The sequence below is a fragment of the Herpailurus yagouaroundi genome, unplaced genomic scaffold (genome assembly GCF_014898765.1).
Source record: "Herpailurus yagouaroundi ecotype Mexico unplaced genomic scaffold, PumYag 159, whole genome shotgun sequence".
In the NCBI taxonomy this organism is placed as follows: domain Eukaryota; kingdom Metazoa; phylum Chordata; class Mammalia; order Carnivora; family Felidae; genus Herpailurus; species Herpailurus yagouaroundi.
The window spans coordinates 77,960,190-77,974,678 of record NW_024412400.1 but is presented as its reverse complement, the minus strand read 5'-3'; the positions used below and the strand labels follow the sequence as shown (position 1 = coordinate 77,974,678).

Below are 14,489 nucleotides of genomic sequence, written 5' to 3'. Positions count from 1 at the left end.
TTTTCCCAGGTCAATATGGTTTATGCCTTATCTGGAAGTCACTACTCATACCTTTCCTTTTTACTCCCCAAAATGTCCTGATTTGGATAACCAGTTATTTGATTTCCCTACCCAAGTCCTGCTTCAGCTGCATACCACAAGTCCTGACTTAAATTAATTCTGATTTGATTTAAAAGCTCAGTTCTAAGTGTTTTCTATTTTTTTTCTCTCAATCCTGTAGTTCTTTAAAAATATATTTCTTAATTTCCAAACATGGGAGTTTTCTAGCTGTCTGGACTATATGATTTTTGTTTAAATACCATCAAGGGAGTATTTAAAAGCAGTTATAGAAACAGTATGGGCTCCAGAGTTAGGCCTGGGATTGAGTCCCGGGAGCTCTGCTGTTTCCTATCTGTATGACCTCAGGAAGGCACTTAAATTGTCTAAGCTTGGGTTTCTTCATGTGAAAATGGAAGAAGAGTAGATAACTTCCCACATAGAAACATTGGGTGGGTTAAATGAAATCATACTGGCACAGAGAAGGTACTCAATAAATGCTAGCTTCTATGACACTTTTACTTTTTAAAGATTGCTTTTATAATCCATAAAGAAAGCTATTAAAGGAATCTTCCTAAAATGATACAGATACCACAACTTAGGAACTTCTGATGCTTCATCGGTCGATGCTAGGTTTTTAACAGGTGAAACTCCCTTTATCTATAATCTTTTCATCGTCAGACTTATTAGTGTTGTACATATAAAACTAATACTTTCGGCAGCTGATACTCTGGGGACATCTTGTATTTCCATCACCTTCCTTCTTGCATGTTTGATGTTGGGAAACCAGACAAACATCCAGGCCTTTAAAGGGCATATTTTGTTCCTCCTCTATCAATGTTTTATCACAGTTTAGATGGTCCAGTTTGCATGTACACAGTGCTGACAGACCTCACAGAGCCCTGAGAGCTTTTGCAGAGTTCTGTGCTGTGCTTTTAGGGAGTGTTTGAGTTTTGTTTTGCAACAGTGTCTGGCTCTTGGTTTATGGCAGGAAAATAAACATTAGTGTGAAATAAATGTGAATGAAAATCAGCACTTTCATTGTGAGAAAGGAGAATGGATTTTGGGTAGGCAGCTAGTGGACTCTGTTATGTGCGTGTGATAGTTTTCTCCCTGTTCCTTAAGATCTCCCCTTACATTTGTATAGCTTCTGAATTTAGTTTATTGGGGGTTGGGGGATGAGATGGGGCAGTTGATGGTGGTGTTTGAAGGTAGTGTATATTGAGAACTTAACAGTGTGCCAGGGGTGGTTTCATGCATTGGTTTATGTAATCTTTACAACAGACCTTTGGAGAGGTATCCGGGTTGTCCTTACTTTATTGACAAGGAAAATGAGGCTCAGAGCGGTTATATAACTCACCCAAGGTCACACAGCCAATAAGTGGGAAAGATTGGATTTCAGCCCAGGATCTTCTACCTTCACAGCCACAGCCTCTTACCCAGCTATGCTGCTTTCCTGTTGTATCTTCTCTTAGCCTAAATGGAAACGTTAAGTACATGGTATTGGTTTCTTGGCCGATTTTATGTATCCTCTCCCAGCTGGCCTCTGAACCATGGCTACTTTACCTGGCACCCATAGCCACTGTGTAGCCTTCATCAGATCCACACTTTTCTCCTTTCTTCCTCTAAGCATTGTGTTTACTCTGTGTGTTGGCAGCAGAAACCGAAAAGGAAATGCAGAAAAAGCATCTAACGGTTTTCATAACGTAAACCAAATGTTGGTAGCGTGGGTGAGCTCTTGGGAGGAAAGGCGCTATATAAATCTGACAAATAAATAAATAACTGTTTCTTTAAATAAACTGGCACTGAAAAAGCCTTAATCCGTAACCTATTGAATTTAAGCTCACCCAATAGTCAGAAATCTCCTTTTGCTCACCAACTGTGAGTTCACCACAGCCTGGGGAGTTCTCTTGGGATGACGGGTTGGGGGAGGAAGGGGGGAGAGGGGAGTGAGCAGGAGAAGGGGTTTGTTAGGAACCAAGCTGCCTCTCCATTGAAAATGATTGCCTGCCTCAGTAAACAAGAGGCATCTTTGTCATCGCTGTATTATATATACAACACATTCTTAGATACTTCAAAAGGATTGCGGGAAGGGGAAGGGGTTCAAATGAAGGGCAGTGAGTAAAGTTCACGGGATGTATTTTAAGGACAAGAACGGAATTACTTTACTCATCTCTGCAAATAAAAGCCATTATCAACAGCAAGCTCTGAGAGAATCTTTCTCCAAGTATGTTGGTTCCGTGACCTACCCTTAAGATCCCCTTTGCCACTGCCACTCCCTCAAAACAAACCCGGCCTGAACCATCCCAATTATAGACTCTGTTCTGCAGATCCCAGGCCCTTAAGCACCGTGCACCATTCAAGTGCAGCTTGGGGGAGGGACAGGGGCTGCTGGCTGGTGCCCATATGGAAGTACCTTTTCCTGAAGGGACCACACCAGGCCGACTCTAAAGTTTCATTCTGGAAGCTGAGAAGATAGGCACCGAGAGGAAGGGAAGGGCTTGGGCCTGCCAGCAGAGGCTCTGGTTACAAAACTGAGCGGTTCTGTGCCCTCTCGGCGCCATCAAAGGAAGTGACTTGTGGAGGTCACCTTTGAAGGTGCGAAGATGGTGGCAGAGAGGAGAGAATGTGGAAGACGTGCCCCTGTTACTGTTCCTTCCTGCTAGCAATAGGTTTGGTACCTGATAAAAATAAGGCCTTGAGAGTATCTTCATCTTTCTCTTCTGCCTACTTCTTCAGAATTTGCTTCAGAAATTTCAGGTTTGCAGTGTGCTGCTGGGGCCTGTGTTCTAAATGTCAAGCCTAAACCCGGGTTTCAAATTTGCACTTCTTCAAAGACCATGGAAGGTTTCCTTAAATAACAGCAACCTTGAAAATCCGCATTCCTGATGAAGTTGCACCGCAATGCAGTCGGCGCCCCGGTGAAAGGCTCTCAGCCCGCCAAAGCTTCCGTAGTTTGTAAAGCTTGCTTCATATATTGGCCAGACAGATCCTGATGCCTTTGGTGTCTGGGATGAAAGGATAGGTATTTGTAAAATTGTTTGGTGGTCTTCATGTTGTGACATGATCTTCCGGTGCTGCTTTTGGTAAGGTAGTAAGGAGTCACACAGAGTGAGTGCCATGCTAAACCCCGATCTAAACGATGTTTTATATGCATCCTGATCTCTTCAGTTAAGGATTTCAAATCTTGATGTTCTACAAATCTGTTGGCCACCTGTTGCCACAGATTGATTCAAATCAAGTTTAAATTATCTCAGGAAAACTATTAATAGGGTTCAAGCTAAATTTGGAGGGAGGCCTTAATATGACAGGATTCTATTGTTGATTTTTAAAATACCAGTGAAATTAGTGCTCAGTTTTTTATTTTTCCCTGAACCTTGGCTCCTGCTTTCTACCTGAGGGCATATATTCAGAAATGCTTTTCCTTAAACACATGGATGAGTGCCTTATACATATTTCACGGACTGACATCTCTCTTCGAGGGTTACACTCTCTGACTTCTGCACCGGCCCCCCAAAGTCTACCCCAGTGTGTATGTGTCAGTGTGTATGGCTGTGGCAGAAACCAGGCTCTGTAGACATGATTTTATTTCATTGTTCCAGCAGCATTTTGGTGGCTGATACACCCCCATGTTACAGAGGAGGAAACTGAAGCCAAGAAAATCTGCCCTCTGTCACTTTCCTTTTTACAGCACTGCCTTTCCAACAAAAGGCCAGTTGGCACCGTTTCAGATTTTTCTGACAGCTAAAGGGTATTTTCTTAATAATTTTTCTAATTTTTGAATGTTTGTTTATTTTTGAGAGAGAGAGAGCACAAGCGGGGCAGGGGCAGAGAGAGAGGGAGACACAGAATCTGAAGCAGGCTCTGCACTGTGAGCACAGAGCCAGACGCAGGGCTCCGACCCACAAACCGTGAGGTCATGACCTGGGCCAAAGTCAGATGCTTAACCGACCTGAGCCACCCAGGCGTCCCTCCAACAGCTAAAGGATGTTATGATATTCAATTAAGAATAAAAGCGTTTTATGGTTCTGTCTTATTATAAGATAATAATGCATATTTATTAAATTGTAGATGAACAAAAAAAAATCACCTAAAATCATAATCAACCAAAGATAAGCAGTATTCACATTTAGGTGCAGCTCTTCCCAGGATTTTGTATGACACCACAAATACTTTTTTTTTCATAAGTACTTTTTATTTTCGCAAAAATTTGATGTTCTTCGTACTTTTTCACAATATATCAAAAATACCTTTCCAGGTTCTTACATATTTGTATATTACATCATATTTGTTGCTTTCAACTGAGTAGCCATATCATAATGTACTGAGCCACATTGGTGCCCATCCTTGTAGCTAACAGCGCTTTTTATGTGCCAGGCACAGATGTATTAGCTGCCTGTTCATCCTCCAAGTAACCAGGACAAACCTGTTCTCTCTTAGTACTTTTCCAATTACTAATGAACTTGAACCTTTTGTTTGTTTATGATCATTAGTATTTCTTCTTTACTGATTTTCCTATCTGTATTCTTAACCCATTTTTTTCTACCAGGATATTCATAATTTTTTTTTAATGTTCATTTATATTTGAGATAGAAAGAGACAGAGCGTGAGCGGGGAAGGGGCAGAAAAAGAGAGGGAGACACAGAACCTGAAGCAGGCTCCAGACTCTGAGCTGTCAGCCCAGAGCCCGACACGGGGCTCGGGCTCAAACTCATCAACCACGAGATCATGACCTGAGCTGAAGCCAGACACTCAACCGACTGAGCCACCCAGGCGCCATAGGATATTCATTCTTTACTGATTTTTAAAGGCTGCTTCTGTCAACAAATTTAACAGTGCTGTATCTGTTAGAGACTTTTCCCCAGCTTGTTTTAGTTTGGGTTTTGTTTATTTTTTCTGGTATTTTCTGACTGTTACAGATGTTTTCTTCAGTTTGTTTTCTTTTTATTTTGTTTGTGGTGTTTTTTGAACTATAGAGATTTATACAATGAGGAATATCCATATTTATCTCGATTTCTGCTGTTGGTATGATGTGTAGAAAGGTTTTCCCACTCTCCAAGATCATATATTTTCATATATATATTTACTCTACCACTAAGGTTTCACATTGAAATCTTGAATCCATATGAAATTGGTTTTGACATATGGTATAAAACAGGATCTAACTTTTCCACCATTAATTTGAAATGCTAAAACTTTAGCAAGTACTAGATTTTAGAATACACTCGACATTTTATGACTTCACATTCAGTTCCTTTGATATGCCTATCTTTCATTCCTTGTATTACTGTTTTAATTATTGCAATTTTACAAAAGTTGTGAATATCTAATAGAAATAGAAAATCATTATTTCTTTTCAACAATTATTTAATATTTTAAATAAAGTTTAGAATCATTTTGTCCGGTTGATTTTGGGAAGGCATTGCTTTTACAGAATAATTTTCAGGGAACCAATGGCTTCAAAATCCTAAATATTTCCTCTTTAATTAAATTTTCTTTCTTTTCCTCCAAAAATAGTTTTAAGGGTTTTTTTTTTAAAGGTTTTTATTATTTATTTTTGAGAGAGAGAGAGAGAGAGAGAGAGAGAACATGCAAGCAGGGGAGGGGCAGAGAATCAGAAGCAGGGTTCAAAATCACGAACTGTGAGATCCTGACCTGAGCCAAAGGTAGATGGTTAACTGATTGAGCCACCCAGGTACCCCCAGGTTTAAGGTTTTTATTCTTATATGGCTTACACATTTCCTGATTATCCCTGAGGTTTTATGTTTTTGATTGCTATTATGAATGGGATTTTTAAATTACATTTTCTAAGTGGTGAATTTGTACTCTTTGGTCTTTAAAATTGAGTTCTGTCTACAGGGGAAAGAATGAATGAACTAGTAAACATATGTATATGTTAGTACTATTTGCAGATAAGTGGTCTGATATATTTAGGTACATAATCTGGCCCAACTGTACAGATAGACTGTGCATGAAATAAACATGCATGGGAGATAAGAGGCTACCATGTCATTGCTTTGATTGCTTTTTTGCCACTCCCTTATTCAAGAAGTCTGAAATATGCCGTATAATTTTGGGAAGAGGGTGTCTGAACTTCTAATTCCCAGTGCTAAATCATAGTAGGTATTTATCATGTTCTTAGTTAAAAACTGTAACTACTTTCTTCTTACAGATTTCAGAGACAACTGTCTGAACCCTGCCACCCCTTCCCTCCTCAGTCAGGAGTTCCTGGAGATAATCGCCCCAATTACCACCGGCAAATGTCCGAACCTATTGTCCCTGCAGCTCCCCCACCCCCTCAGGGATTCAAACAAGAATACCATGATCCACTCTATGAACATGGGGTCCCAGGCATGCCAGGCCCCCCAACACATGGGTTCCAGTCACCAATGGGCATCAAGCAGGAGCCCCGGGATTACTGCGTTGATTCAGGTTAGCATAAAATCATGCCACTCCTTTCTTCATTCTCTCATTTACCTGTCTGGTCGGTATTGTCTTCTGTGTGCAGGGCCGTAGGGAATCATTTTATAAAAATCACCCTCTAAGAACTTAGGAGCTAGTGAAGCAGACTTGTTGATGCATAACCAAATACAGAGCAAAACAGAAAAGCCATCGGATGGTAGGAAGTGCAGGAGGCATTCAAAAGTGGTGGGGAGTACTCGTCCGAGTCCAAGACTGAAGCTCCCGTCTTGGCAATGCCCTTTTTAAGACCCCTTATCTTAGGGTCACTGGACAAAGGAAATACCATTTCTGCATTTTAGTCCTGCCCCTAGCTTCATGGATTTCTTTTTGAATACAGTAGACTCATAAACTCCCAGTGTGAGCATAAGGAAAAGGGTCCACATGGAGGGTGGGATTCTTTCTGTTCTTGGAATGAATGGTACTCTGAGAACACACCTGGGGTGATATAGCAGTACAGAGTGCTGGGTGCACCATGGAAAAGGTGGTCTTGATTGCTTCGTGGGATTCACTGCCCTGTTGCAATGCTTTCATTGGGGGAAGTTCCTGGTAACCTTCAGAGACTGCTGGTGTACATGGGGAGAGGTAACATGTTAGGGCACTTAGGGCACCCGTTGTCTGGTTATGGGACCTCTCGTCTAGAAATGGAAGCATTTCAGGAAGTTTAAGCTGTACTTGGGAGCTTTCCCCCTGCCACCCCCCACACTACTCACTAACTACATACCTTACAGGCCAGACACATTAAATGAGGTCATTAGGGGAGAGGAGGGTGGGAATTCTACAGTTTGCACATTTAGAAACAGTTTCCTCCTCCTCTTTTCCTCTTCTTTCAGAAATTGCTTAAACTTTTTCACTCTTTTCTTGCAGTTGGTGCTAAAGGAATTTGAGGGTGGTGTGTGGGTTTTCAGCCTTTTCCATGGGTGTTTTTCTTGAAGGCTCTGGGGAGGGGTGGGGCAGTATGTATTTGAATGGTTTTTGCAAATGGAATAGGATATAGAATTTGCTCTTGGCCTTCTGGGAGATAATATGTAGATTGATTAATTCAGGCAGAAATGGGTTATGAGAAAGCCTGGGGAGGTAGACAGAAGGCAGACATCTGTTGCTTTATGATAAAAAAAAAAATCAAGTGTATAGGTATTGATAGCTTATAAAATTCCCACTGGGCTTTCCTTCTGAAGGCTTTGATGTATTTTTCTCAGGAGCAGGCATGACCAGCAACATTTTTCCTTTGGGATTGACATTTTAATCTGTCCTGATGAGTTTTTCACCCCAGACTATCCCTGAATTCAAGACATTCAGCAGATGTTACCATATCTGTAATTTGTGTGTCCCAACTGGGCACAACTCAGCTCACCAGCTTTCCTCTCCATAGACACCTTGATAATGTAATGCTTGAAGAAGAGTTCACTTGAGCATGGGTTCGATTCTACCAGCTCCAACATGGGGAAATGTACTTGCAAACTACAATCCCCTCCCTCCTGCCAGCTCTTGTCCTAGCTTCCTAACCTCAAATCCCCTCATCTCTTGGGCCTAAAAAGCACCTTCACCCATTAGAGTAGAATTGAATGTGACCATCCGCTGTAAAGGGGGGCAAATTAGGGAAGATCTAAAGCATCCCTCCTCCCTCTCCAAACCCCAAAGCTCCCAAGTCAGTTAGAAACAGAAGGCCAAGCTTGGCCTTTTGAAAGCCAGTTTCTTTTTCTACCATTAACTGTGTTAGCAAATTTCCAAAATGTTATGAGAATGAGGCATCGTTTTTCCCTCCTAGTTCTCTTGATTAGGAGTCAAGAGTCCCACTTTCAAATGGTGGGTGACAGTGTTCCCCATGTTACTTATTAGGGTGGTACCTCTTTCCTAGGACAGGACCAGAAAGACATGACCTTGGGGTAGGGGAAGCTTTAGGGGGCCTTACTGGAGAGCTGCAGTTCAACCCATATGCTGATTCACCCGCAGAAACTATTGACAACGTGTGTGCCTGTTTCTCTTTCAGAAGTGCCTAACTGCCAGTCGTCCTATATCAGAGGGGGGTATTTCTCCAGCAACCATGAAGGCAAGTAATGCTTTTTAAAATAATATTCAAGGAAGCTTAACATGCTCAGCTTCCAGGCTCAGATGTGAGATCAGAGGTTAAGCCTTTCTTAAGTCATGAAAATGGGAGCTAATTGATGGTAATCAATTATTTATTGATTTATAATCAATCAGTTATCTTGAGGCACGCTCCTGAACACAGTGAGCGCCACCATCAGTTTCAATAGTAAGGACTCTAACTTTTAGGAGTTTATGGAATAACATGAAGAAACAGTAAACCAAGCTGGTTTCCACATTTCCATTCAAGGAGGTTTTATATGGCTGTATATGTAACATTATTGGCCTAAACTGGAACTGGGGAACTATGTCACAACTTGAGATGGTGGGTTTAGGACTTCTTCTCTGGACACTTAAACAGGAAATGGGTTTTTTTCTTAGAACATTTTCCACAGAAGTTTGTCTTGTCTTTTGTCATATATATCTGTCTTCAAATACCTAGAGCAGTGTGATTCCCCAAACCCATAGCATGAGCTTCACCTGGGATTTGTTAGAAATGCAGGTTCTCAGGACCTGCTCCCCGCCCCCCCCCCCCCAAATGGAATCAGAGGCTTCAGGGCTGCAGTCCAGGAGTCTGTGTTGTGACAGGCCCTCCTGGTGATCCTGATGGGCTCTCAAGTTTTAGAACTACTATTGTGTCATGAGTTGCAGCTTTGGCTGCATGTTAGAATCAGCTAGGGAGCTTTTAAATTTTTTTTTAATGTTTATTTACTTTTGAGAAAGAGAGAGAGCACACACACGCATGCGTGCCTGGGGCGGGGTGGGGGGGCAGAGAGCCAAGGAGACACAGAATCCAAATCGGGCTCTGAGCTGTCAGCACAGAGCCCAACACGGGGCTCAAGCCCACGAACTGCAAGATCATGACCTGAGCCAAAAATCAGACGTTTAACCAACTGGGCTACCCAGGTGCCCCCCAGCTAAGGAGCTTTTAAAACTTTTGGTGTTCAGGCTTCACCCAGAACAAGTAACTCAGAAATTCTGGGGTGGAGCTTAGGCATTAGTTTTTAAAGTTCTCCAGGTGACTCCAATGTGTATCCAAGGTTGACAACCACTGTTCTCTAGAGGTTTTGAGGAGGTTTGAAAAAGCTAATAAAACAGCACTAGGAAGCATCTGCTCATTTTTGTAAGCTACCGGTTTACAAGCATGATTTCTATGGGTAGCTGCTTCCCACTGTCCTGGTGAGAGAGAAGACCCAGTGTGGTTGCATTGGGTGCCTGAGAATATTCTGAGTGCGTGTCCAGCCCTGGGAAGGAAGGGCTGTCTACCGGACCTCTGACTGCGACCGGCACAGCTGTGCGGGGCTCTCTTCCAGGTTCCCGAATGTTTCTGCGGCAGCAGTTGATGTCTGCAGCAGGCAGACTGGGAGGGAGTGGGGGAAGAGAGGGAGGAAAACATTTTGCATAATTACAACATTTAGGAAGGAGCATGCTCTTAAAGGAAATATTTTTAGTAAAGCTTTGGGCTGCTTACTACACACAGAATATCTGGCGAGTTTATGTGTTTTCCCCCTCCTCTTTCCCATTCCTTTCCCTGACCCCACACACATCAGGGAAGCTACTTGCAAAGAGACCTGCATTCTTAATTGCTCTAAATTACCGTGACGTGGGTTTTTTTCTCCTTCTTATTTATATATGCTTGACCACAGGCGCCAGTTAGTGGAACAAGTGTTTCTGATTGGCATCTGTGATTACTAAGATAGCTGGCCCGCCTTAGCGTTCACCTGGAATCTCTGCAGAGCGCGTGAATCTTTCATTTCCACTTGGCTCTTCACACAGGTCCTTCCTTCCTGCCACCTTCAGTGGAGTGGTTGGTGGTTGTGGCCACAACTGATGTAACTGCTGGTGCAAATTTAACTGACTTAAATTTCACTTAAATCAAGAGCATCTTGCAGATGTTTTAGAGAACCTCGCGTGGCAGGGACTAGTGACCACAGAGACACCAAAACGACTCTCACCGGCAGACCTTCATCTGATTGGTTTGAAAGCCAAACCTAGGATTTCATCTAGATGTACATTTTTTTCCCCCTGTTTGCTGTGAATGTAGTGTCCTTACCTAGAGGAAGAACAGTGCCAAAAATAGCATGGCAAGTTTGACAGATGTGTAAACGTTGAAGGAGTTTATTCATGATGACTTGACAATAAAGGCCATTAAGACATCACTGGAGTGTTAAAATCCATGTGGAAAGTCAGGAAATATATAGCTTCCTAGCAGCCAAGGCCAAAAAAAAAAAAAAAAGAAGAAAGAAACATGAGGGGTTATGTAATTCTCGTTGCTAATATAAAGTATAACAGTTTGTCATAAAGTCAGTTTCCTGGTACCAGATTGGAAAATAAATATATCATAGGAGTCACTGAATCCCTGACTTAAAAGTTAACATTGTAGGGGCGCCTGGGTGGCTCAGTTTGTTGAGCGTCCAACTGTTGATTTCAGCTCAGGTCATGATCCCGGGGTTGTTGGATCGAGCCCTGCATGGAGGGCTGAGCATCGAGCCTGCTTAATATGCTGCCCCTCTCCCTCTGCCCCTTTCCCACTGTCACGAACATGTGTGCGCTCTTTCTCACTCTCAAAAAAGTTAGTATTGTATTTTTAAATCTTTTTGTAATGGATTCTTTCATACTTATTCAAAGATTTGTTGAGCACTTATGTACAAGGTGATATGAGGATACTAAGATATTCAGGACATGGTCCTTATCCTCAAGGAATTTAGAATCCATGACAGAATTATAAAAGAAAGCTCTCACATCATCCAATTAATTTCTTAATAGTACTTATCACAATGTACAACTACTCTCTTCATTTTTTTAAACTATCAGTTATTGTACATTTATGTGCCAGGAGCTACTCTTGGCACCCTGGCGTAAAGATAAAACAGATCAATGTAACAGAATATATATTGACTCATTGTATTCTCACACAACACTGTAGCAATGGCTATCTTCCCCTGTCAGCAGATAAGGAAACAAGCACAGAGAGGTCACGCAGCTAATGTAGGTCCATCAGTATGGCTCCAGGGCTCACACTCCTTAATGCTCCACACTACCCTGTGTCTCACTTTTCCCCCCGCCTTTTTGGTGTGTGTCCCCCAGTCGGGATACAAGCTCCATGAGAGCAAGCACCGAGTCTGTATTCTTCTTATCTACCCCCTTCTAGCACAGTGCCTGGCATAAATATTTATTGGATTAAATAATAAATAAATGCTAATAAAATATGCTTCCTTTGATGTTGTTAAATAAACAGAAATAGCGCTCGGGGCTGAGAATAATACAAACCTCAAAATAATCTCAGTTTCCTCCAAGCTGGGCAGTGCTTTCCCGTCCCAGGCCTCTTAAAAATGGTGCTGGTCCTGCGGAGAACTTGATCTTAAAGAACAGCAGATTATTTCTTGGCGTCTTTCCCCGCGGGTTTTTCAAGTCCTAGCAAATCCCTCTCAGCATCTAATGCCAGTCCTTCACTGCAGAGCAGCTCCCCCAGCCTCTCCCCACGACATACCCAACACACATAGCCTGTACCCCGCAGCCAGATGAATGGAACGGGGCACATGGCTTAGCACACAGGAGCTGCTAGGGCTCTCTCCTGAGGGGCATGCTGGTAGAGGACAGTGTGCTTGGCATGCTCACACGTCAGACCCAGGCTAGGCCACAGGGAAGGATGTGGTCCCCATCAAGCCTGTCTATTAACCAGCTTTGAACTGAACACTGATCTTGTCAGGGTGCCTGGTGACATGACGTGGTGGTCAGCATGGAATGCCTATTAAGGGTTTGTGGACTGAGAATGCTGGCCATCCTTCCTTCTCCTTGACCCCTTTCATTTTTTGCCCTACCTTCCTTTCATTTCCATTTCCATGTGTTGAGCCCATCAGCTCCCCTTTTTTGACCTCTGTTTTATTGTCTAGACAATGAATAAGTTTTCTTGCTAGAAGAAATCTCTTCAGATTTCCTCCATTATGTCTGGTGATAATACCGCCAACCTGCTTTTAAACTTATTGCTGGTTACAGTCCTCCCCAGGCCCATGTCTTTACTCATTTTGGCAACATTGTCTACCCTCTAAGCTCCTTCATAATTGAATGGGGTACAGTGGCAGCCTTGACGATTCGTAGGAAAGGTTGAAATTAATATTTGCTAGAAGGAAAATGGCAAGACTACGTGCAGATCAACCAAATCCTCCCAGCTAGGCCAATGGAAATAGATGAGATGCCTTTTCAGATATAAAAGCTTAGCCACAGCAACAATGACCCACACAGACCTCATAACAAGATGTGAAGGAACTCACCCATGACTCAGCGCTTCCCTGCAGTCTTAGCTCGAATAGCAGGACTAAGACATCAGAACACAAATGCCTAAGTCCTTTTGAAGCCCCCCAAATTCAGACTCGCACGCATACCGCAATTAATACGCCTTCAGACCTGAAATAGTAGAATTCCATTTTAGTCCTTAAATCCAGAGTGTTAGTAGAATACAGATCGAGTTTGTCAAGCAACATGGTCTTTCTTTTTAACTTTTCCTTCAGGCTTTTCATATGAAAAAGATCCCCGGGTGTACTTTGACGACACTTGTGTTGTTCCTGAGAGACTGGAAGGTAAGTAGCCTCTCCAGTTTGTTGCTAAGCCAGAGTGTTGGAGATGTCAGAGAGCCTCAGTCAGTGTTGTTAACACCGAGTCGGCAAGAACAACTCCTTCATGCCTGAGACGCCTGAGAAACTTAAGACTAAAGTATTGCATGTATATCCTTGTCCCAAATAGGCAAAGTCAAACAAGAGCCCACCATGTATCGGGAGGGGCCCCCTTATCAGAGACGAGGTTCCCTTCAGCTGTGGCAGTTCCTGGTTACCCTGCTTGATGACCCAGCCAATGCCCACTTCATTGCCTGGACGGGTCGTGGCATGGAGTTTAAGCTGATCGAACCTGAGGAGGTAAGCACTGGCTAGACTTGGATGATACTTGACCCACTGATGATGATGATGATGATGAAGATGATGGTGATGGTGACGGGTGCTCGTTTAGTTCTCCATTGAGGCTTTTCACTGTATGAAATACACTCTTCCTTCTCATTCACGCTCTGACCTGGCCAATGGGCTCGGCAGTTCTTTTCCTATCGATAGGACAATTTACAGTTCAGGGACACGCAGCGTTCTCCACTGGAGAAAACACAAAAAGTATTAGTTAAACATCTGCATAATCTATAGAGTGAGGCCACAAAGACTTGCATTTAGAGAACGTCTGTTTTCCGTCTTGGAAAGTCTTTCTCAAGTGTTGTCTCATGATACCAGCTTGTTTTGGTGTTGGTCCTCGTATGTGTCAGGCTACGTTTGAGGCTACGCGGACACACTGTGTGACATTTTGGTAACATAAGATGCAACTTCCCCACAGCATATTTCAAATGGCTCTAACCTAGACAAATAAAGTGATCAGAAATGGGTCAGTCTTACGAGCTTAGTTTTTTTTTTTAAGCTTATCACGTGGCATCACAATAGTTGAGAGGTGACCCCAAACCTTCATTATTTTAATAGACAAAGAAACATTATTACTGTCCTTTGCCCAGAACTGTTGACAGATAGGCCTACAGATAATACCAATACCATTTCTTCAATGGAGAAAATACACAAAATGCCTTTCCTGAATATCACGTAACAAAGTGAATTAAATCATGGTTTCAGTTTGGCATATTCCAAAAGCGCTGATTTTAAATTTCTATTCGATTTAAAATCTAAAGAGATCATAAATGGGGGGAAAAAAACCCTGCCCTGAAGATCTTGACATATGCTTCTTTTGGTAGCATATACCTAGGCATTATATATTAAACCAGCAGAGCAGAAGTTGTCTTTGGGTTGGGTTTAATCGAAATGGGAACAGTCCTATTGGAAGGTATTTGAGCAAGAATTACAGTTTTAGATGTTGTTTGATTAACACCA

General features: G+C 42.5%; 1 protein-coding gene across 1 annotated transcript in view; it reads left to right on the top strand.

Moving 5' to 3' along the window:
* ETV5 (ETS variant transcription factor 5) overlaps positions 1 to 14,489 on the top strand; it is a 60,895-nt gene that overhangs the window by 35,316 nt on the left and 11,090 nt on the right. Inside the window, exons 8-11 of the mRNA XM_040481017.1 lie at positions 6,209 to 6,468; positions 8,486 to 8,545; positions 13,089 to 13,157; positions 13,321 to 13,490. Of these exons, the coding sequence (XP_040336951.1) occupies positions 6,209 to 6,468; positions 8,486 to 8,545; positions 13,089 to 13,157; positions 13,321 to 13,490 (559 nt within the window). The remainder of the gene's footprint in view (positions 1 to 6,208; positions 6,469 to 8,485; positions 8,546 to 13,088; positions 13,158 to 13,320; positions 13,491 to 14,489) is intronic.